The sequence below is a fragment of the Coenobita brevimanus genome, chromosome 63 (assembly GCF_032717465.1).
Source record: "Coenobita brevimanus isolate Jiangsu-jjx chromosome 63, ASM3271746v2, whole genome shotgun sequence".
Lineage (NCBI taxonomy): Eukaryota > Metazoa > Arthropoda > Malacostraca > Decapoda > Coenobitidae > Coenobita > Coenobita brevimanus.
The window spans coordinates 38,100,735-38,124,984 of record NC_137016.1 but is presented as its reverse complement, the minus strand read 5'-3'; the positions used below and the strand labels follow the sequence as shown (position 1 = coordinate 38,124,984).

Below are 24,250 nucleotides of genomic sequence, written 5' to 3'. Positions count from 1 at the left end.
GGCACGACGGTTACAGTACAAAACTTAAATATATAAAACAGTAGAAAACGCTATGGTATAAAAAACGAGATTTGGTTGTGCATGCAGTAACAATAGTACAAAATATAAAAAAAAACAGTACGAGCTAATATGGCAACCTAGAAGTCTTTATATGCTAGTAAAAAATAATAGCGATGCCTGTTTCTATAAGTGCCAAAATCTGCAGTATTTCATGGTCATTATCAACCTTACTGCTCTGGGAAAGGCATCATCTGTTGTTGTGGTCCTCGTTTTCTGTTGCCTGGGACTCAAGAAGGGGTCAACTCATGTAAATGAGGACGCGCGCCTTCTTTAAGTCCCAAAGTCTTATAATCGTCTGCGCGCTCTGCTTGAAGTGGCGCAGGGACTAAAGGTACCTGTCTGCGCGTTCTGCTTCAAGAGGCGCAGGTATTAAAGTATTTGTCTGCGCATTCTGCCTGAAGGAGCGCAAGGACCAGAGCCTTCATTCTGCGCAACTAGGATACGCAAAAACGCAAGCACTCCGTTCATCCTGCGCGAGGGAGTGTTTGAGGATAACTCGTTCTAGACATGAGCATTTGGAGATCATGAAGAAAAATACAGTAATCCTCAGTCCTGATACATGAGCATTTGGAGATCATGAAGAAAATTACAGTAAACCTCAGTCCTGATACATGAGCATTTGGGGATCTTGAAGAAAAATACAGTAAACCTCAGTCCTGATACATGAGCATTTGGAGATCTAAGGTTGTCATCTTTTCATTACAGGTAGCAGAAAAAGTGGGTCTTCATTTTTTTATCTGTCTACAGGAATATCCAAATGTATTCCACCCACCGATATTCTCTCTTCCTTCAGATATTACTGCAAGAATACAGAAGGATACACGTGTCCTTGATTCTCCTATCTACCTCTAAAGGAATGTCGAGAAACGTGTCTTCCATCTCCTCTCTCAGAAAATAACACAAACTGGAGATTCATTTTATCATCACGAGGACCGCAGGACATAAAAAAAAAATAAATAAATAAAAAACTGACACTCATCCTTCAGCAAAAAACGAGGCTATTTGAGGTTACAAGTGCGCCTCTTCAACTTTTCCATGTTCTTCCTTCTCCTCCTGTCTCTGCATCTCATCAAAACAATCATGTGGACAGCAGGACGCTCAATTCAAAAAAGAAAAGAAAAATAAACTACTCACATTTCTGACCCTCATCCCTTACTAACAACGCCAGATAATACAAAGGACTCTACACTTTCTTCAACTTTCTTCTTCTCCAGTTGTACTTGATGTCTTCAGGTGGAAAATCATTTACAAAAATCATACATTCTGACAAATCCTCAGCAAGAAAGAAAAAAAAAAAAAGTCAGACAATATATACTTTCTTCTTCATCCCCTTCCTCTTCCTCCTCCTTCTTCTCCAGCTGCTCTGTATTTCTTCAAGATGGGAATTAAACCAGCCATACTCACATTCCAACACTCATCCCTCAGCAAAAACGTCAGACAATACATCAAGGAAATCTTCGTCGGATCTTCCTCAATATATACTTCCTTCTTCATCTCCTCCTCCTTCTTCCTCGTCCTCCTCCTCCACCTCCCCCTCATTTCTGCGGCTTGGGCATGTGTCTCTTCATGTGGAGGGCGAGGTGATCAGAGCGAGCGAAGGACCTCTCACACACCTTGCACTTGAAGGGTTTGGCGCCTGTGTGTTTACGGTAGTGTCTGGTGAGTTCGTCCGACCGTGCGAATCGCCACTGACACTCCGGCCAGTGACATCGATACGGCTTCTCCCCTGAAACACACACAAAAACAGGACATCGTGAATAACAAAACACATGCAATCGTGAACAGCAAGAAAAATGACACCGTGAATTAAAAAAAAAACGAAAAAAAAAAAAAACGAAAATAACAGATCGTCGTTAGCAGCTGACATCAATAAGGCTACTCCCCTGAAACAGATATTTTAATAATAATAATAATAATAATAATAATAATAATAATAATAATACGCGAAGGAGGAGGAAAGAGAACAAGGGAAGAAGGAGGAGGAGAAAAGAAGAAAAAGAAGATAAAGAAAAAGAAAAAGAAGACGAAGAAAACAGGCCAATCAACTGCGGCCAATGATAGAGATAATGCTTCTCGTGAAACACAAAAATAGGCTACTCTTATCAGCGTTGGATGACGTCAATAACAAACCATCCTTATCGTGCCATGCTTAGAGAGAGAGAGAGAGAGAGAGAGAGAGAGAGAGAGAATTTGTATACTGTAGCCAAAGTCAAAACCACAGAGTTCAGAGCAGGTAGTGGGGGGGTTGTAAACAGCCGGCCAGAGTTTTATGAATGAACGTGTGTGTGTGTGTGTGTGTGTGTGTGTGTGTGTGTGTGTGAGAGAGAGAGAGAGAGAGAGAGAGAGAGAGAGAGAGAGAGAAAGAGAGAGAGAGAAGTGGAGGGGATGGATGAAGAGTAACAAGGTGATAAGAGTGGAGAAGATCAATTAGGAAGAGGCGTAAAGGAAAAGGTAGGATAAAGAGGAATGAGGAATAGAAAGGAAGAAAAGATGAAGCTCAAGAGAAATAGGGAGAAAGAGTAAGAGACGAGAAAAGAGGAGGGGAGAAAAGGAAGAAGGATGAATATGTGGCATGAGAAAGGGAGAGAAGAGGCTCAATAATGTGGAGAGAGAGAGAGAGAGAGAGAGAGAGAGAGAGAGAGAGACAGACAGACAGACAGACAGAGAGGGCGTTGCCTTACCCCCACCACCTAACCTCCCTCGCCCCGCCCTCTCCCCCCGATATGGCCACCACCGCCTCCTAATACGACCGCAAAAAAAAAAATAAATAAAAATAAAGAAAAAAAATAAAAGAAAAAACAGAATCGGTCATGGAGCCATGCAGTGGACCGGTCGGTGTGGAGCAGACCCCCCTACCCTCCCCCAACCCCCTCACCTCACCTCCCCCACCCTCACCCCTCAAACATCCCCCACTCTCACACCCCGAACTTTCGTAGCGCCCCCTCACACACCCCCACCCCATCTTCCCTCGCTATCCGTCCTTATTATTACCTTTTTTTTATGCATTTGTCTAAAGATAAAATGAGGGACGGAACATCAGTCACTCCCTAAGCATACACACACACACACACACACACACACACACACACACACACACACACACACACACAGATGGGTAGATAGACAGACAAGTAGGTAGGTAGGCAAACAGATAGGCAGATAGACAGACAGATACACACACAGGTATACTCTTCATCCTTTTTATTCTATTACAACAACTTTTCTCTAGGCATATTCTCTCTCTCCCTCTCTCTCTCTCTCTGTCTCTCTCCGGTGTAATGCTGGGGGGAGATGTACCAGACAGCCATATTAGGCCATGTCGGGGCAGTGTAAACATTTGGCTTTCCCGCGCAATTCAAGGTCTTGTACTCTTCACGTCCCTAACGCTTTTATTGTCTCTTCCTTCACTTCTCTACTCCCTCCCTCCTTCATTATTCTTCCTCTTCTTCCCCTCCTCCTCTTCTCTCCTTCATTTTTCTTCCTCCTACCCTTCTCTTCATATTTTCTTCCCCTCCTCCTCTTCCCTCCTTCATTTTCTTCCTCCTACGCTTTTGTTCATACGTTCTTTCCTTCCTCCTCCTCTTCCCTTCTTCATTTTCCTTTCTCTTACGTTTCACTTCGTATTTTCTTCCCCTCTTCCTCTTTCCTTCTTCATTTTCTTCCTTCTACGCTTTTGTTCATACGTTCTTTCCTTTCTCCTCCTCTTCCCTCCTTTATTTTCTTCCTCCAACTCTTCCATGCATCATTTATTTCTTTCCATTCCTCCTCATCCCTCCGTCCTTCATCTTTCTTCCCAATAAACTTCTCTCCATCATTTACATTCTTCCCCTCCTCCTCTTCCCTCCATATTATATCTTCCTTGTCCTCTTCTCTCAAAAATCATCTCCGTCTTCCTCCTCCTCCTCCTCTTCTCTATTTATCATCTTCGTCCTCCTCCTCCTTCTTAAAGTCAGAATACAGGATATAGAACTAGAAATAATGGTTTCAAACTAGAAAAATTCCGTTTCAGTAAGGAAATCGGTAGAAATTGGTTTGGTAATAGAGTAGTAGACGAATGGAATAAGCTACCTAGTAAAGTAGTTGCTGCCTCTTCCATTGAGAGTTTCAAGCATAGGCTAGATAAGCATATGACAAATAAGGGGTGGATATAGAATAAAGAAATTCTTATAACCAATACTAATTCAAAAAAAATTTCTTTTCAGGTTACACTATGATAGTCTCTATTCTCCTTTCACACTTTCCTGTAAAATGTCCACGCCAGTTTTTCTATACGGCGTGGTGTTCTTTCTGACTTTTTCCTGCCGGCTTCGGCTGGAGGGTTTGGAGGGCGGGGGAGAGCCTTCTTCTTTGCTATCCTTATCTCATTCTAGTAGTTCAGTTACTCTTCTAGGAGCTGCCTAGCATGGGCCAACCGGCCTACTGCAGTTATCCTCTCTTCTTATGTTCCTCCTGTTCTTTTCATCATCTTCTCATCGTCTTCATCATCATCATCATCATTATTATCAGCATCTTCGTCTCCTCCTCCTCCTTCTTATATATTGGTATTTTTCTTCTCGCCTCCCTTAATCTCATTTCTCTTGCATATTTTTTTCGTTACTTTTTCGTTATATTTTCTCGTTACTTTCCCCCTAATCTCCTCTTAGTTTAACCTCTTATTTTATCGGTGTCTTTCTTTACTCTATTTCTTGCGTCTTTATCTTTTGCTCTCTCTCTCTCTCTCTCTCTCTCTCTCTCTCTCTCTCTCTCACTCACGTTTTTCCTACTCTCTCTCTCTCTCACTTTTTTCCAACTTCTCTTTTTCTTATCTACTGGTATCTTTTCTTCTCACCTCCTTATCTTTTTTTCCCAGTCTGTTCTCCTCTGTAATCTCCGCCTTCTGTTTTGTCTTTATTTTCTTTACTCTCTCTCTCTCTCTCTCTCTCTCTCACCTCCGGACAATAGCACATAAACAGGTTCTTAGGTCCCGGCTTACCCCTCTCCCTCTTCCCTCTCTCCCCTTCCCCTCCCTCCCCCCTCCCCTCCTTCCCCAATACAGGTTACAGTGTCCTCTGGCCGGAAGTTGGGGAGGGGGAGGGACAGGGAGGGGGAGAAGACGGGGGAGTAAGCTGGAGGGGAATGCAGAGTGCAGAAAGGGAGATAAAGATGAATGAAAAGAGGATGAAGATGAAGGCGAAGACGAAGACAAAGAAGAAGAGGAAGAAGAAGAAGAATTACAAGAAGAGGAGGAAGAAGAATAAACATTTGAAGAAGGAAAATAAGGAACATAATAATAATAATAATAATAATAAGAAGAAGAAGAAGAAGAGAAAGAAGAAGAATTTGAAGAAGAATTAGAAGAAGAATTAGAATATAGAAGAAGAAGAAGACGACGACGACGACTGCGAAGAAGAAGAATTAGAAGACGAAGAAGAAGAGGAAGATCAAACAAACCCTCACGACCACTTAATTTCAAGGCAAACTCATCTAACAAGCAGAGAGAGAGAGAGAGAGAGAGTATTCCTAAATTGATTACGTAACACCTAACACAACTAACACCCCCCCATCATTAGCTAACAAATCACCAACGTAATTTACAGTCCAAGATGTTCACTATACCCTGACCTTCATCTGTGACCTCTAATCAGCTGGAGGTCAAGGATTATCTATATCTTATCTACGTGCATCTATATTTGGCTACGTTTATCATTATCGACATTCTCTCTGCCTGTCTCTCTCTCTCTCTCTCTCTCTCTCTCTCTCAAAAAAGAAAAAACTCAGATGATCATGCATGGCCTCTCTCCCCCCCTCTTTCATTCTTGCCTCCATTCTCTCCTTACCCTCAACCCCCCCCTCTCTCTCTCCACCATCAACCCCCTCTCTCACTCACTCTCCCTCCATATCCTCAGCCTCTCCCCCCTCCTCTCTCTCTCCATTCTTTCCTCACCATCAACCACTCTCTCTCTCGCTCTCCCTCCTTACCCCTCAGCCTCTCTCTCTCTCCATTCTTTCCTCACCATCAACCCCCCTCTCTCTCTCTCGCTCTCCCTCCTTACCCTCAGCCTCTCTCTCCTTCTCTCTCTCCATTCTTTCCTCACCATCAACCCCTCTCCCTCTCGCTCCCCCTCTTCCCTCAGCTCCTCCCTCTCTCTCCCCTCCGTGCACATGCCACCTGCTTGCCACACACTGCCTTTCCACCTCGCCCTGTGCTGGACAAATAACCCACACGCTCAACACGGCCCTTATAACCAGGCATAACGAAGAGGCGGTGTTCTCGTGGCCTTGGGGAGCTCCGTAATACCTCTTCCATGCCGATTTATTTCTGATTCTGCCCCTTTTGTGTTGTTCTTGAAGTCTATGTCGACACTAAATATAGGCAAAAAAAGTAAAAAAAAAAAATCGGAAAATAAATCGCTAAGGAAGAGATGCTAGGGAGCCTCCTTAACCTTCGAGAATGCAGGAGTTACTAATCATTTACCTGCATCTAATTATTTACCTGTTGCTAATTATTTACCTGCTCCTAATCATTTACCTTCTAATCATTTCCTTGCTCCTACTGACACTAAATGCAACGATAGGACTACACCTGCCAATATATTAACAAGCTTCACCGCGGGTATGTAACTATAATCCGTCTAATCTCGTCTGGCAAAGATCCCTAACCTCTTTCGGCTTAGTCAATGGCTACACGTTGTTAGATTGGAGGATGAATTTGACTAGTGACCAAGGAGACTCATTCCAACCTCATACCAAAGCCTCACCAAATTCAAGCCAACCATGAGTAAGTATTGGAGGATGAGTTTGACTAGTAACCAAGGAGACTCATCCCAACCTCATATCAAAGCCTCACCAAATTCAAGCCAACCATGAGTAAGTATTGGAGGATGAGTTTGACTAGTAACCAAGAAGACTCATTCCAACCTCATATCAAAGCCTCACCAAATTCCACCCACCCACGACAAAGTATTCAAGTTGTATAATTGGACCGGTTCCCTCAAGTGGAAATAAACCAACTACAGTATTTATTTTTTATCCGTCCAGTGAGGGGTTTAGACGGTATTAGGTTTTTCAGGCTGGCGTTTTGATTTGTGTTTTATTAAGCTTAATGTCAAGTGATTTAAGGTAACTTCAGAGAGATCCGCAGGGGTGAAGGAGCTCTGAGTTTACCTTTGCATGCAACAGGTGATGGCGGAAGGAGTCGTGATTACCTGGAAAACCTCAAATCACCTGTATCATATTTATTTCCCTGTACACAACATAGTCAGCAAATAAAGCAGTGTACGTAAAAGTGTGACAGTATGAAAGGGACAGGTGTGTATGGAACAGGTAGTGTGGGGTGTGTATGGAGCAGGTGGTGTAGAGTGTGTATGGAGCAGGTGGTGTGGGGTGTGTATGGAGCAGGTGGTGTGGGGTGTGTATGGAGCAGGTGGTGTGGGGTATGTATGGAGCAGGTGGTGTGGGGTGTGTATGGAGCAGGTGGTGTGGGGTAGTGGTGCAGGTGGTGGAAGGTGACGATGCGAAATATTAAATCACTCACATCACACGCATATTTCCACACCCATCAAAGTCAAATGGTAGGGCATAGAAAAAAGGAAGAATATCAAAGACTAGGTGTGCATGGAAAGGTGGTGTGGGGTAGTGATGCAGGGGCTGGAAGATGTTTACTCTCTATCAAAGTAACCACATCACACGCAACTAAAATCAAACTGACAGACTAGTGCATGGAAAAGGAGGAAGAATAGCACGGGGACTACGTGTGCATGAAGCAGGTGGTGTGGAGTAGTGGTGGTGGTGGTGGCAGGGAGAAGCAGTGGTGGTGGCAGGGAGAAGCAGTGGTGGTGGCAGAGGGAGAAGTGGTGGTGGTGGCAGGGAGAAGCAGTGGTGGTGGCAGAGGGAGAAGTGGTGGTGGTGGCAGAGGGAGAAGTGGTGGTGGTGGCAGGGCGAGATAGAGGTAGTGGTGGCATGGGGAGATAGAGGTAGTGGTGATGGCAGGAGGAGACAAAGGCAGTGGTGTGGTTGTGGTGATGGCAGGGGGAGACAGAGGTAGTGGTGATGGCAAGAGAAGATAGAGGTAGTGGTAGTGGTGGTGGCAGGGGTTGGCATGTGGGGTGGCAGCATCATCGTACCCCGCCACCATCACGACTTGTGAATGAAGACTGCCGCGCTGCACGTTCATTGGTCGTCCACCCAGCGTCCGATTCCCAAGACACGAACCCAAGATGAGGATAATTCTCTACCGCCTCAGCCACCTCCAGGAATTTCCCTTCAATTTCCCAGCATTTAGCATTTATTTTCCTATATTCACAACGCCGCTCTTGGTATTTACATTTACTGTCGATTCTTAAATTTGTCTCCCGGTACACGTAGAGAGATAGAGAGAGAGAGAGAGAGAAAGAGCGCCGCCAGGTAACTTCATTACCTTCGTGTCAGACACGTGTGTGTGTGTCAGAGAGAGAGAGAGAGAGAGAGAGAGAGAGAGACGCCACGTAACTCCACTACCTTCGTGTCAAACAGGTGTGTGTGTGTGTGTGTGTGTGAGAGAGAGAGAGAGAGAGAGAGAGAGAGAGATCCGCCACGTAACTCCACTACCTTCGTGTCAGACAGGTGTGTGTGTGTGTGTGTGTGTGTGTGTGACAGAGAGAGAGAGAGAGAAAGAGAGAGAGAGGGCCGCCAGGTAACTTCACTACCTTCGTGTCAGACAGGTGTAAACATTCGCTAGGCCATTTTGAACCCCATCATTCCTTCCAGACACTACTCTCAACACCACATACTACACAGCATCTTAAGAATTCTCCCAGGTTTCTCGTAAGATTGTTTGTTTATGTACTTATCTTCCCTCTTACGACCTCCAAATATTTCCTGATCATATTAGTGAAGAAGTGACGATGGGAAAACAAAACTCTTCCCATATTTTTTTGTGGGAATTACGTTGTTGATGATGAAGATGATGATGATGATAATGGAGTGGTAATGATGATGATGATGACGATGATGGAGTGGTAATGATGATGATGATGGAGTGGTAATGATGATGATGAAGAATGATAATGTGATGGAGATGATGATGAGGGTGGTGGTGGTGATGACGATTACAAACAGCATATACTGTGTCAGTACTTGTTATATACACAGATAGATAGACAGACAGCTAGATAGACAGACAAGTAGAGAGATCAAAAGATAAACGGAAAGATAGATGAATAAATAGACAAATAAAGACAGATACACAGACAGACAGACAAATACAGATAAAACCAATATGTGTATACTCACCAGTGTGTATCCTTTGGTGGGCCTTTAAATGAGAGGACTTGGTGTAGACTTTGGTGCAGCCTGTGGAAGAGACGAAAGTATATCAGGCGGGTTTACAAGTGGAGTATACCATGGGAGGATTTAACAAGGAGTATATATCATAGCAGGATTTACTTGAAGGATATATCACAGTAGGATTTAGCAGCAGGGTATATCGTAGTAGGATTTACAAGCGGGGTATGTTTTAGTATACAGCATGAGAAAGGTATACAGGAATGCAGTGTATAATGTATGCCATATAATTAGAGACAGCAACAGGAGAATGACAGCCACCAAGACAGGATGATAGCCAGATGGAAATAAGTATAGTAGATGGTGATAAGAATATTTGTACTTGTAACTGAGGTGAATGTAATTAGGTAAAGTCTATGGCAGAAAGAGAGAGAGAGAGAGAGAGAGAGAGAGAGAGAGAGAGAGAGAGAGAATATGGGGAGGTGTAGAAGGGTGTGGCGTAGCAAAGTGTAGTTATAATTTGCGATGAATTTTAATATCCAGGTAGAAATATTACTTCATTTAATATTACCTGGGAAGTCACAGTGGTGGATACGTCTCTTCTCCAGCTCGGGGTTGTTTCTGCGGGAATATTTCGGCACGGGCGGGTTGTCTCCTGGTAGGGTGGAGGGTAGGGCGGGCGAGAGAGCCACCGCGCCGCCCAAACTCACGCCCACAGTCATACTTCCGCCCAAAGCCACGCCCACGCTACTACTACTGCTGGTACTGCTGGTGGAGGGGAGGGCGGGGTGGGTGGAGGTGGGTGAGGGCGGGACCATGTAAGGTGGGGGCGGTGTGCGTCTGAAGTGTAGATCTGCTGGGGAACCGTGATCTGATGCCGGTGGGGTGGGGGGCATGCACACCCTGGCCCCCCCGCCCGAGACCAAGGTACTGCTACTGCTGGGGTACCTGAAGGCGGGATGGGTGGACGTGGGCGTGGGCGTAGGGGTGGGGGTCTGTGAGGGCGTGGAGGGCAGGGGAAACCGTGCTGGCATGATGAGTGGTGGAGGCGAGGGCGTTGAGAGAAGCTTGGGCAGTTCCCCCGACAGGCTACAGTGTGTGAGTGCAGCAGGCTCCTCTAACTTCACACCCATGCTAGTGTTTGCAAATCCACCCACAGCTCCTAGGGCATCCATTCCATCCTGCTGTAGGTGTCTGAAGGAGGAAGAAACGTCCTCCCACAGGGGCAGGCGTGGGTCAGCTGACAGAGGTTCGGGCTTGATAAACACATCCTCGTCGTGGGCATCGCGTAGACTGACTGGGCTTACGTAGGTGTTTGCCCCTCCACGCCCCCCCGCCCACCCTCCGGGGCCGGGGTCCACCTCACCCTCGAAGAACTCATCTATCCTGGAGGCCGAGTCGCGTCTGGGTTGCACTGATTGCTCGGGGAAGCTTGGCAGGTACTTGTCCAACTCCGCCTGAAAGACAAAAAAACAGACATACAATAATATACATTCAAAACACACACACACACACACACTAGGCCATATTTCTTAATCGTACACAAGCAATTCAAACCACACACCAACCCACCATCAATGGACAGGACACTCTGCCTGAGCGGGGTTGCATCTTCAAATCTCTAAATGGCCACAGCTTCAAAACTCTAAATTTCTCCTCTTTTTCTTGTGGCTCTAAAACTCTCCACTTTCTCTTATGACTCTAACGCTCTCTTCTTTTTCTTGTGCCTCTATAAATTTCTCATCTTTTTCTAGTGGTTCTAAATCTCTCCACTTTCTCTTATGACTCTAAATCTCTCCTCTTTCTCTCATGGCTCTAACACTCTCCTCTTTCTCTTGTGGCTCAAATCTCTCCCCTCTATTTTTTCACCTAGATTTCTCCCCTCATTGTTTTTCCCCTCCTTTATATTGCTGTCCTTTCTTGTCTCCCTCTTCGTCGCCAAACCTACAGGATCGATACGCGTACGGAACCAGGGGACGCTCAAAATGGGAGGCGCGAAAAGTAATTAACATCCAACGTTGCTCTGAGACTTCCTTAAAAGATGGGGAAAAAAATGCTAAGGACAAACTGCACCTTAATGCTTACACTGACCACTGGAACAACGAAGAAGTCTATTGTTCCTGTACACGTGGCAAGTGAGGACCAGGAAGAGGACATTCACCCATATCATCCTCAAAATTCGTAATGTTGAACTAATGAAAGAAAAAAGGAAAAACAATGACGTGCTAAATATTCACACGCATCTCATCAGTCAGCCAATTTAAACCACGAACAGTAACTTCTCATTCCAACACTGCGATCTTTAATTTTCTGACTCAACTTTCCAGTCAACAAACGAATATTTTTTTAACTCAGTTTTGGAAAAAAAAAAAAAAAAAGACTGAAAGGGGCAGTAACGACATGAATAAACCCCTACACAATAATTATCATTATTATTATTATTACTACTACTACCGTACCATTATTATTATTATTATTATTACACACAAGCTGTTCCCAACTCTCTTATTAGACTCAAAAGTAAGCCACACAAAGCCACTGCCACGGGAGAGGAGATGCAGGACTTAACCCCACCAGAGCAAAGAGCACACTGAGGGAAACACACCATATTCTCACCTATATGCCAGGAAATCCAAGATGGCGCCCAGGATTAGTGCACCTTGGGGACAATTCCATGAAACCCTCAAATTAAGCTATGGAACAAGACTAAGGCAAAAATGAGGTGGAGGGGGTGAAGGGAGAGGAGAAGGGGAAAGATGGGGGGTTAAAGGTGAGGGGAATGGATGGAAGGGGTTAGGGATGATGGGAAGAAGGATAGAGGAAAGGAAGGAGGGATGCGTGGTGAACATAAGAAGAAAGGATAACTGAAGTAGGCAGCTAGGCACCTCCAAGAAGAGTTAACTGAACTACCGGTACTAGAATGAGGTAAGGATAGCAAAGAAGGCTCTCCTCCGCCCTCCAAACCCTCCAGTCGAAGCCGGCAGGAAAACGTCAGAAGGAACACCACGCAGTATAGAAAAACTGGCGTGGACAATATATAGGAAAATGTGAAAGGAGAGGAGTAGAGGGGAAAGGATGGGGAGATAAGATGTGAGGGAGAGGAGAAAGGATGGAGGGATAAGGTGTGAGGGAGAGGAGAAAGGATGGGGGTAAGATGTGAGGGAGGGGAGAAAGGATGGGGGATAAGGTGTGAGGGAGAGGAGAAAGGATGGGGGTAAGGTGTGAGGAGAAGAGAAAGGATGGGGGTAAGGTGTAAGGGAGAGGAGAAAGGATGGGAGTAAGGTGTGAGGGAGAGGAGAAAGGATGGGAGTAAGGTGTGGGGGAGAGGAGAAAGGATGGGGGGTAAGGTTTGAGGGAACATAAGAACATAACAAGAGAGGATAACTGCAGTAGGCCGGTTGGCCCATGCTAGGCGGGAGAGAAGAAAGGATGGGGGATAAGGTGTGAGGGAGAGGAGAAAGTATGGGGGGTAAGGTTTGAGGGAGAGGAGAAAGGATGGAGGGATAAGGTGTGAGGGGCAGGAGTAGAGGGGTAAGGATAAGTGGATAAGGAAACAGAGGTAACTGCTATCCCATGTGACCTGACACAGCCCTCTTGGCCCTACGAGGTCAAACAAGGAGACTGAAAACTTTGGCTATCTAGAGTGAGGTCATATAAGTCGCAGGGAGGGTAGGGGGGGGGAGAGGACAGACAAAAAGCACAGACGGTAAAACAAGACAGGTGAAGAAGACAGTGATATGGCTGAGGAAGTCGCTGGGTCCCTCTCTCTCTTTCTCTCTCTAAGGTCAATCCCAGCTAATCCCTGACCTGACCCCCATAATCCGCGGTCAGGAAGAGGTCAGGGGTCAGTGAATGAGGCTAAATCAGGGGGTCATAAAGGGTCAGAGGCGCCACGATGTCACCAGGAAGCTTAGTAGAGTCTTAAGTGGTTTCTGGGAAGTTTTAGTACCTCAATTAAGAGATGAAGAAGTAGACATTATTTTTCTCATTCAGTTTTAATGGGGGTATGAATGTATATTTAATTACAGGGAGAACAGCCCTGTATACACGAAGACAATACCATCGCTAATATCAATAATCGCAATGACAAATAACAATAACACTATTCTTCACATTCAGTTTTAATGGTAGTGTAAGTACCGGGTATATATTTAATTACACGAAGAATAGTGCTTGAGATAAGTTAAGACAATACCATCGTTAATATCAATAATCGCAATAACAAATAACAATGAAGATGAATTTCTAACCAGATCTTCAAACTGAACACTTACAAGCGACTCTCAGTTTCAGTTTAGTATCATAAAACCCCTTAGGTAGATAATAATAATAATAATAATAATAATAATAATAATAATAATAATAACAACAATAATAATAATGAGACACACCTAATTATTGATGAATTCAAACCCTAACGACATTGTGGTGAATAATAATAATAACGACATTCCGTAATGAATAATAATAATAATAATAATAATAATAATAGGAGACACACCCAATTATTGATGAATTCAAACTCTAACGACATTGTCACTGTCGGTGCAAATAAATAAAACTACATTAATGCAAAAATAATAAAGTACGAACTATAAGATAACGTCCACAGTACTAACAATGATGATGATGATGATGGCAATGAACAACAATGATGATGACGGTGATAATGATGATGACAACGACGATGATGATAAAGAAGAAGGTAACAATGCCATAGATGATGATGATAATGATGGTGATAATGCTAATGATGGTGATAATGTTGACAATGATGAAGCTACAAGGCCGCAGCAACACGTGTTTACTAGACCTTGGCAAACCGTATAAAAACCATCCATAAAGAGACATGACGCAACACAACGCCATAAAACCCACCAAATACAGACAACAGGAAGGAAAAAGACAAACTCACTCGTTGACTATAACAACATCAGCATATCAACTATACTCTTTTCACTCTAACCTGGCCTACAACTGACCTCTCTATTGAATGCAGAGTTGTGCCAATAGATTAACACTAGAGAACGCTACTATAGTCACGAAGAAGCGCTATGGAAAGGATGCTGAGCCGTAATATTGAGTTTTTCTGTTACTGAGCTACACAAAATTAGTTGCAAAAGGAAGAAACGTTGGGCCAAGTTACAGTGAAAGAAGTGCAGTAATCAGTTTTGTGTGTGTTAAAAGAAGATACATTGATATTGTATGCAGGCTTCCTCTCTCTCTCTCTCTCCCCCTCTCTCTGTCAGGTGTTACCCCCAGGGACTGTCCGCCCCCATTCATCCCATACTTATTCCCCTCCTCCCCCACCCCTGATTCATTCCCCCACTGGGATTTGCCACCTGCTCTCTCTCTCTCTCTCTCTCCACTTGGCACCTCATACCTGCTAACGCCTGACGCTTTTGTCCACCTGTGTGAAGTCTTTCCAGGTGGGAACTAAAAACCTTAAGCATACACTGAAAATACATAAAACTTCACCAATATACGTACACACATACATACATACACAAAATATACATACATATAAACATACAAATACATACATACTTACACATAAATATATACATACATACATATAAACATACAAATACATACATATACATACATACGCGCAGTAAAGCACACATCACATATTGTACATAAAAAAGAATATTCACTTTTCGGAATACACACACACACACACACACACACACACACACACACACACACATATACACACACACACACACACACTCGAATCCCAGAGGACATGACTCAGGAGAGAAGGAGGAAAATCAGGAAATTGCCAGACCTATCAGTGAGGGAATTAGCAGGTACTTAAAGCCCCCCCCCTCTCTCTCTCTCTCTCTCTCTCTCTCACCTTTTCTGACCTGACCTTCGCCACCAGAGCCCACAAAAGGTCAAAGTCTTCATTCAATCATTCTTTCTTTCTTTTTTTTTTTCTTTTTTTTTGGGGGGGAGGGAGCTGGGTCAAGATTTTCGTGGTCATTTCCTCATTCATGAATTTGCAAGGGTGAATGTAGGTATGGTGGCCGTGTGTGTGTGTGTGTGTGTGTGTGTGTGTGTGTGTGTGTGTGTGTGTGTGTGTGTGTGTGTGTGTGTGTGAGAGAGAGAGAGAGAGAGAGAGAGAGAGAGAGAGAGAGAGAGAGAGAGAGAGAGAGAGAGAGAGCATTCAATGGAGATGGAGATCCAGAATGTATCGATATAAGTATTATCAATTTCACATTTCTTTTACACATGAATGAGAGAGAGAGAGAGAGAGTCCATTCAAGATTTGCGAAGAAGTTTGGGCATTCTTGAGAATTTGCGAGCGGCTCCTTCATTCACTTTAGGGTCATTCAAGACTTGCCAAGATGCCGTCTGGTCATTGATGGAGATTTGCTATATTAAAATTAGGACCAGTCATACACACACAAAAATTACCGCCGTCGTAGGGAGCTAAAGAAGAAGAAAAAGAAAAGAGGAGGAGAAACAAGAAGTGGATGAAGGAGAATGAGGAGAAAGAAAGAAAGAAGAAGGATTAGGAAGAGGAAAGATTAGGAAGAAGAAGAAGGATTAGGAAGAAGATGGAGGATTATGAAGAAGAAAAGAGGAGGAAAAAGAAGAAGGATTAGGAAGAAGATAGAAGGAGGAGGAGGAGGAGGGAGAAAAGAAAATAAGAAGACGGAAAAGAAGAAGCCTCACGCACCATCTTAACGTTTGGGTGTACGGGAATCCACGCTTAAATATAGCGGTTTGGCGGAAGTGTGAACAGGACATTAAATACTGCTTGCATTATGGACGCATCGAGTGTCACATGTCCTGGGTGACACATTAGAGTTTGGTTTTATGTCAACAGAGCGCATGACATCCTGATATGACACACACACACACACACACAAACACACACACATACACACTGGCCTTGATTTTATTTCCTTCTTTCGCTCTTCCGTTCTCCTATTAATCTTCCTTATCCTCAGTCTTCCTCTTCCCGGCCTTCCTTTACTGCTTTCGCTTTTGTGTTCCTCCTCCTTTCTCTTCTTGGCCTCCCTTTCCTGCCTTCACTTTGTTTTTTCATATTTCCCTTTTTGTCCTAAGTACACAGTGGAGGTTGGTCTACATCTAACGACTTTCTTCATTTTTATTTATTGCATTTATTATCCTTTCTTCACGTCCTTCCAAGATCTTAATACTTTCATCATTCCTGTTCACTCTATTCATTTTCCCTTATTCATTTTCTCCCTTCCTCTCTATTCTTTCTCTTGTTATTCAGTTCTCTATTCACTCTCCTCTTTTTTTCATTCCCTTCATATTTCTCTTGATATTCTCTCTTCCCTTCTCTTCTTTATCAGTTTTCATTCTCTCTTTGACATCCCTATCCATTTTCGTCTTCTCCCCTTCTTCAGCTTTTAATCCCCCCCCCTCCTCTCCTTCTCTCACTCATCCCCTTAGCCCCTTGTGAGTAATTTCCCTCCCCCTCCTCCATTCTATAATCCTCCTCCCTCCCCTCCTTCATTTCTTAACTCTCCCTCCCCTTCTTTTATCCCTACCTTTTCTTCTCCCTGATCTCTCTCTCTCTCTCTCTCTCTCTCTCTCTCTCTCTCTCTCTCTCTCTCCAATACTATAATCTATTTTCTCCTTTCGTCCTCTGTATTAAATGGCCATTTCCCCAGATACCAGGAAAACCAACAGGACTTTTTGAACAGAGGATGCAGGTGGTGGAGGGGAGTACGTGGGAAGCCCTAAGCGATGACAGCACGACCACTGAACGTGACGCGTGTATAGTTACGGAAGGAAAACTATACTTATTTTTGTGACTTATCTCAACGCATCTTGGAAAAGACCGTAAATAATTCTCCCACGGGTTACTTAACTGACTCATGGTGGGAAGAGGTGCACAGTATGCCATGCCAGCTGACTACACACGATTTGATTCATCTGAACCAGTCAGTAGGAATCCAGTGTTATATACTATTAATAAGAGCGTTAGAAAAAGTATATATATATATATATATATATATATATATATATATATATATATATATATATATATATATATATATATATATCCCGGTATATATATGGGCTCAGAAGTTGACAACTGTGCCATATACTTTTTTTTTTGCTCACTTCCAGCTTGGCACATTTTCATTTTACTGGTACAAATAGCTACCCCTATATATTTTTCCCTTATTCAGGCTTTTCAACAGGGACTTATGAGGTCAAAGGTCAAACCACACAAACAAACATTCAGTGAAATGTACAGCATCGATCCCCAGGCCAACCATCCACTGCAAGATGGGGTCAGCGCCTTTTTTTTTTTTTTTTTTTTTTTTTTAACTAGATCATTTTTTATTTTAAAAACAATCCTCAGTTCACTTGGGAATTAACAATCTTCTTGCCTCCCCCCCAACCAGAAACATTCGTACAAATTTCAGCCACACTACGACCTCCATCCACCTTTGCGACCGGAAGTATGGGCAACGTGCATCTTATCCAAACAAACAAACTCGGGGGAAGGTTACGGTACCGCCGGAAGCCACTACAAAGCCGTATAATGAAAATAAAAACAATAAACACGTACGGTAACGGATGTGTGGCTTCCTGCCCTTGCAAAATTAAACAAGATGTAATTACCGTTAAGATCCTTATTCAGTGACGTGACCTTTACTTAACCCCTGATGTAGTAGTAGTAGTAGTAGTGATAGTGGTGATAATGGTGGTGGGTGTGTGATGGTGGTATTAGTAGCAGTATTAGTAGAGGTGGTCGTGAGGATAGTAGTAGTAGTAGCAGGAGGAGGAGGAGGAGGAGGAGGAAGAGGAGGAGGAGGTGGTGGTAGTAGCAGTAGTAGTTGGCGGTGATAGTAGTAGCAGTAGTAGTTGTGGTATAGTAGTAATAATAGCAGTGGTGGTGATGGTGGTAGCAGTTGCAGTAGTATTAATAGTAAAAGTAGTAGTAGTAGTAGTAGTAGTAGTAGCAGAAGAAGACATGAGAAAAAAAAACTCCCTCTCTCCACGTCTTTCCCGCAAAAGCATTATCACAGTTAAGGGAAGCAGTTTATCATACGTGACTCTACCAACAGCAGCGGCAACAGTGTATATCTTATCTTGCCCCGCGTGACCCGGCCTGCAATCCCCACCAATCCCAGGCACAGATAAAGATAGAGCAACGGAGGGCAAAAATCTGTCATAATCTCGCCATAAAAAAGTAGTCTCTCTCTCTCTCTCTCTCTCTCCTGTAATCTCACCATAAAAAAGGACAGGCTCTCCCTCTCTCTCTCTCTCTGTTTCCTCAGAGACAAATATAATAGTTTGGAAATAGCAAGGAAGATAAGAGGTGTCATCGTAGTGAAGGGATCACACACACACACACACACACACACAATACTTCTTTCACTCTAATTTGGCCCAGAATTTCCTCCTTTTGCAGTTTGTTTCGGAAAGATTTATGGCAGAGGACAATACTGTGGTTCTTCATCCTTTCCACAGCACTTCTTCGTGACTAGCAATTTATTATAATGTTAATCGGTCGTTAAAGCCAGAATTCAAAGTGGAGACTGATGGCAACTTAGGCCGTGAGAGAAAGAGAGACAGAGAGAGAGAGAGGTACCGTACCGTATCCAAACTACCGTAGGTCCACATTTGAGAGAGAGAGAGAGAGAGAGAGAGAGAGAGAGAGAGGTACTGTACCGTATGCAAATTACTTCCACATTAAAAAATATCAAGAATCATTAAAATATTCAACGCAACATGCAAAATAAATCGCCAAGGAAAAAGTGCTAAGGAACCTCCCAAGCCGAGATAACAAACCCAAATCTTATCTTCAGTTTAACCTTCACGTTCCGAAAAAATTTGAATTCTGCCAAAACACAAAGAAAACGGTGACATACAGTGGCTATGCACGTCCGTTTAAGGATGACTGTTTTATTAACTTTGCAGACTTATATTTGTTGAGAGAGAGAGAGAGAGAGAGAGAGAGTTTACGAAGATGAAAAGAGGGATGAAAAAGAAACGTGTGTGTGTGTGTGTGTGTGTGTAATTCACCGGGTCGGTCAGGATCACTTGATGGTCGTGATCGTCAGCTTTTACCCTCCCGGAAGGGAGCTGAGAGCTCATATAGTCCGATCTAAGGGCAAGGCTGTGACCTTCACACACGCACACACCCGTCCCCTTGCTCAAGGGGGACAGTAACCACCCACTTCGTCAGTGAAACTTTTCGCAACCTGAGCGAGGCGCGAACTCCCGTCCACCAGTTGGCAAGCGAGAACGTTACCACTGCACCAGGGAGCGGTGTGTGTGTGTGTGAGTGCATTTTTATATTTGCTGTGAGAGAGAGAGAGAGAGAGGTGTGTGTGTGTGTGTGTCGTTTTACCATTATATTCTGATCGTCCACACAACCTCATCCATTTCACAGCTATACTCCTTCTGCTCTAACTTGGCCTAAAATTGTCACCTCTCCATCTTTAGTTCTGAGTTATAAGATTAGATTAACCCTAGAATATGATGCTAGTCACGAAGAGGTGCTGCGGAAAGGATATACGGTCGTAGTGTTGTATTTTTCTGGCTCTGAGCTACGTGAAATAAGCTGCAAAAGGACGAAAATCTGGGCCAAGTTAGAGTGAAAAGAGTATAGTAAGTTATATATTATCGTTGGTTGAGGAAGCTCCCTAACACCTCTTCCTTAGCGATTTATTTTTGGATACGGCTGGTTAACATTTTTTTGTATGTTATTTATGCAGAGTATGGAGATGTTTCAAGGATTTATGTGGCAGAATGAAAGGTGAAATATGCAAAATAAATTGGTTAAGAAAAGGTGTTAGGGGCCTTCCTTAACAGACGAGAATACGGGTCTGTAGCTTACCATAACTTGAGATAATTTTAATCTTATTATTCTATAAGGAAAATTTGCTCGCATATTTACAACATATGATCAATAAATAAATAAATAATAATATTAATAATAATAATAATAATAATAATAATAATAATAATGCCACAAATAATAATAATCTAAACGGAAAATTTGTTCGCATATTTACAACATACGACCAAGAAATTAATAATAATAATAATAATAATAATAATAATAATAATAATAATGCGTCAATTTAAACCAAGATAAACACGTTCAGGACACAATGACGATAAGTTCTTACTCATGACTTTTTATTTATTTATTTATTTATTACAGATTAATAATGATCTTGACCAAGCTATTCAATAAGATATGGGTGACGGGGTTACTACCGTCAGTTTGGAAGAATGGTGTAATTGTTAAAGTTCCGAAGAAGGGAGACCTGAGTGAATGTGGTAATTGGAGGGGAATCTCTTTGTCACCGATAGCTTTGAAAGTTTTCAGTAGAGTGTTGTTAAATAGGTTGGAGCCGGTGGTTGAGGGTATTCTGAGGGATGAACAGGCTGGTTTTAGAAAGGGACGTGGTTGCAATGATCAGATCTTTATAGTTAGGCATTTGATGCAGCAAGTTAATGAAATGAGAGTACCGTTAAGTCTTTGTTTTGTTGATTTTGAAAAGGCTTTTGATAGTGTTTCGAGAGAGACTATGGGGAAGATCATGAGACATTATGGAATACCAGAGGAGTTTGTGAGGGTCATTATGAACATGCATGAGGACACATTTTGTAAAGTGATGGTTGATGGTTGTCTGAGTGATTCGTTTGAAGTCAAGTCCGGAGTAATTCAAGATGGTGTTCTATCGCCTTTACTATTTATATTGGTCATTGATTACATTATGAAACGCGTTGGAACAGAAACCGGTGCAGGTATGCTTTGGGGAGAGAACAGGAAACTTTTGGATTTAGATTATGCAGATGATATAGTTTTGATTTGTGATGGGCCAGAAGAGATGCAGAGAGTGTTGGACTGTTTGGTGAGTGAAGGTCGCAAGGTGGGTTTGGTTATTAATTGTGGAAAAACTGAAATAATCATATGAATATGGAAAATGCGCAGGAATGTGTAATTGGAGGTATGGTTGTAAAGCAAGTTGATAGGTTTAAATATTTAGGTACTTATTTAGCCAAGGATGGTTCTTTGAACTTTGAATTCGAGGAAAGGTTAAAGAAGGCTAATCAGGCAACGGGAATGCTTAAAAATATTTGGAATAATAACAATTTCTCTGTGCATACAAAAATCAAACTTTATAAGGTAATGGTTAGGAGTATCTTAATTTATGGACACGAGTCTTGGTACAGCACAGTGACTATGGAAAATAAATTCTTGGTGTTTGAAAATAAAGCACTTAGAAGAATATTAGGCGTTAAGTGGTGGGAAAGGATACCAAATAGTAGAATTAGAGAAATAACGGGAGTGCAGCCGATCGATGAATATGTTAGATTCTCACGATAGAAGTGGCTAGGACATGTGTATAGGAGACAGGGAATAGTACGAGGTACACCAGGGTGGGTGGCACTTGGTAGGAGAGGTAGAGGAAGGCCAAAAGAGACGTGGGTGAGGACAATGAGACGGGAAGCTGGAGATGAGTGTTGGGGAGATCTTGAGGAGTTAGCACAAGATAGGATGTGGTGGTGTGAGTTCATCGAGGCCCTATGCATCCCCGAGGGTGCCACAGGAAATGACTGATTGATTGATTGATTGATTGATTGATTTAGGAAGGACGGAGATAGGAGAGTACATTTTCTGGATAATATTTAGCAGAGGCCAAAATGGAATTCAAATATTTTCAAGAGTTGCAGGTCTCCATTTCATTTGCCACACTTAGCCCCTATGACACTTCCGTCCCAAATGACCCCTGGGATTACTGATGACCCCCAGGAAGGATTAATGACCTCAAGGGGGGGGAAGTGTCATGGAATGCATTATTATTATTATTATTATTATTATTATCGTTATTATTTTTATCACTGCCTTCAGTCGATTCTTCTTATTATTATTATCGTTATTATTATTATTATTATTATTGCCTTCAGGTGAATCATTATTGTTAGTATTATTATTATTATTATTATTATCACTGCCTTCAGCTGAATTATTATCATTAGTAGCAGTAGTAGCATTATTATCATTACCAAAGTCTTCGGTCGAATTATTATTATTAGTATTATTATTACTATTATTATTACCAATATTATTACTATCAGTCCAATTATTCATTATTATAACCAGCTAGTGAAAGCCGTACCTAACCCCTCTACCTTAAAAAAAAAAAAATCCCTCCCTAGCTGAATAAATCCGTCTGGAAACAGCAAGAACGAAATAAAAAATAAAAAAAATAACAGCTGATAATTTTAAGTGACGAAAAACAAGGGACACGATAGATTTTCCTCCATCTGAAGTCTTATCTATTATTTTATCTATTTTTTCTTGACGCTTTTCGACATAGTTAAGAAATTATGCCCCCCCCTCCCTACCTCCCCCCCTCTCTCTAATACAGGTGATGTTTTTTTGTATGTTCTGGCATTCTCTCTCTCTCTCTCTCTCTCTCTCCTATAGGTACCGGTAATATATTTTAAGTATATTCTCTCTCTCTCTCTCTCTCTCTCATAGGTACCGGTAATATATTTTAAGTACCTGTATATTTCTCTCTCTTATAGGCACCGATAATGTATTCTAAGTATATTCTCTCTCTCTCTCTCTCTCTCTCTCTCTCTCTCTCTCTCTTTCTCTCTCTCTCCCCCCCCCACTGGTATATCCAAGTCATTATACAACTGATATAGTTCAACCCACAATTATTTCTCGTTATATAATAATAATAATAATGATAATAACAATGATGATAATGATAATAATAATAATAATAATAATTTTAATACTAGTAATAATAATATTTAAAAAATAATAATAATAGTAATAATAATAATAATAATGCAATTTATTATGTCATACAGCACGTGATAAAATATATGCTTATCAAGGAAAAATAAAGAGCAATGCAAGAGTGAGACTGCAGAGTAATTCCCTTATCTGAGAGAGACAGAGAGAGAGAGAGAGAGAGAGAGAATTACTTAATAGATTTACCACCTGCGCAACTTATCTCCAAAATATCCTCTCTCTCTCTCTCTCTCTCTCTCTCTCTCTCTCTATGATATAGTGGAAGATGAAAGCTGACAGTGAGGGGGGAAGGAGCTGACAGTGGGGAGGAGCTGACAGTGAGGGGGAAAGGCGCTGACAGTGAGGGGGAGAGGAGCTGACAGTGAGGGGGAGGAGCTGACAGCTAAGGGGGAGGAGCTGACAGTGAGGGGGGAGGAGCTGACAGTTAAGGGGGAGGGGCTGAGTGATGGGGAGGAGCTGACAGTGGGGGAGAAGAGCTGACAGTGAGGGGGGAAGGAGCTGACAGTGAGGGGGGAGGAGCTGACAGTGAGGGGGAGAGGAGTTGACAGTGAGAGGGGAGGAACTGACAGTTAAGGGGGAGGAGCTGACAGTGAGGGGGGAGGAGCTGACAGTTAAGGGGGAGGAGCTGACAGTGAGGGGGGAGGAGCTGACAGTTAAGGAGGAGGAGCTGACAGTTAAGGAGGAGGAGCTGACAGTTAAGGAGGAGAAGCTGACAGTGAGGGGGGAGGAGCTGACAGTTAAGGAGGAGGAGCTGACAGTTAAGGAGGAGGAGCTGACAGTTAAGGAGGAGCTGACAGTTAAGGAGGAGGAGCTGACAGTTAAGTAGGAGGAGCTGACAGTTAAGGAGGAGGAGCTGACAGTGAGGGGGGAGGAGCTGACAGTTAAGGAGGAGGAGCTGACAGTGAGAGGAAGGGAGGGAGAGGGAAAGCTGACAGTAAGAGGGAGGGAGAGCTGACAGTGAGAGGAAGGGAGGGAGAGGGAAAGCTGACAGTAAGAGGGAGGGAGAGCTGACAGTGGGAGAGGGAGATCTAACAGTGGGTGGAAGAGAGGAAGCTGACAGTGAGAGGGAGAGATTGTGTGGGAGAAAGAGAGCTGACATTGAGAGGATGGATAATGATGGTGCAAGAAAGGAAAAGCTGACAGTGGGAGGGGGTGTGTAGA

At 43.0% G+C, this 24,250-nt stretch overlaps 1 protein-coding gene across 1 annotated transcript in view; it reads right to left on the bottom strand.

Moving 5' to 3' along the window:
• Positions 1–1,595: 1,595 nt before the first annotated feature.
• Positions 1,596–24,250, bottom strand: part of LOC145404468 (Krueppel-like factor 5) — a 22,865-nt gene continuing 210 nt past the window's right edge. Inside the window, exons 2-4 of the mRNA XM_080275998.1 lie at positions 9,872–10,757; positions 9,310–9,369; positions 1,596–1,786 (exon numbers count right to left, since the gene is read on the bottom strand). Of these exons, the coding sequence (XP_080132124.1) occupies positions 1,596–1,786; positions 9,310–9,369; positions 9,872–10,757 (1,137 nt within the window). The remainder of the gene's footprint in view (positions 1,787–9,309; positions 9,370–9,871; positions 10,758–24,250) is intronic.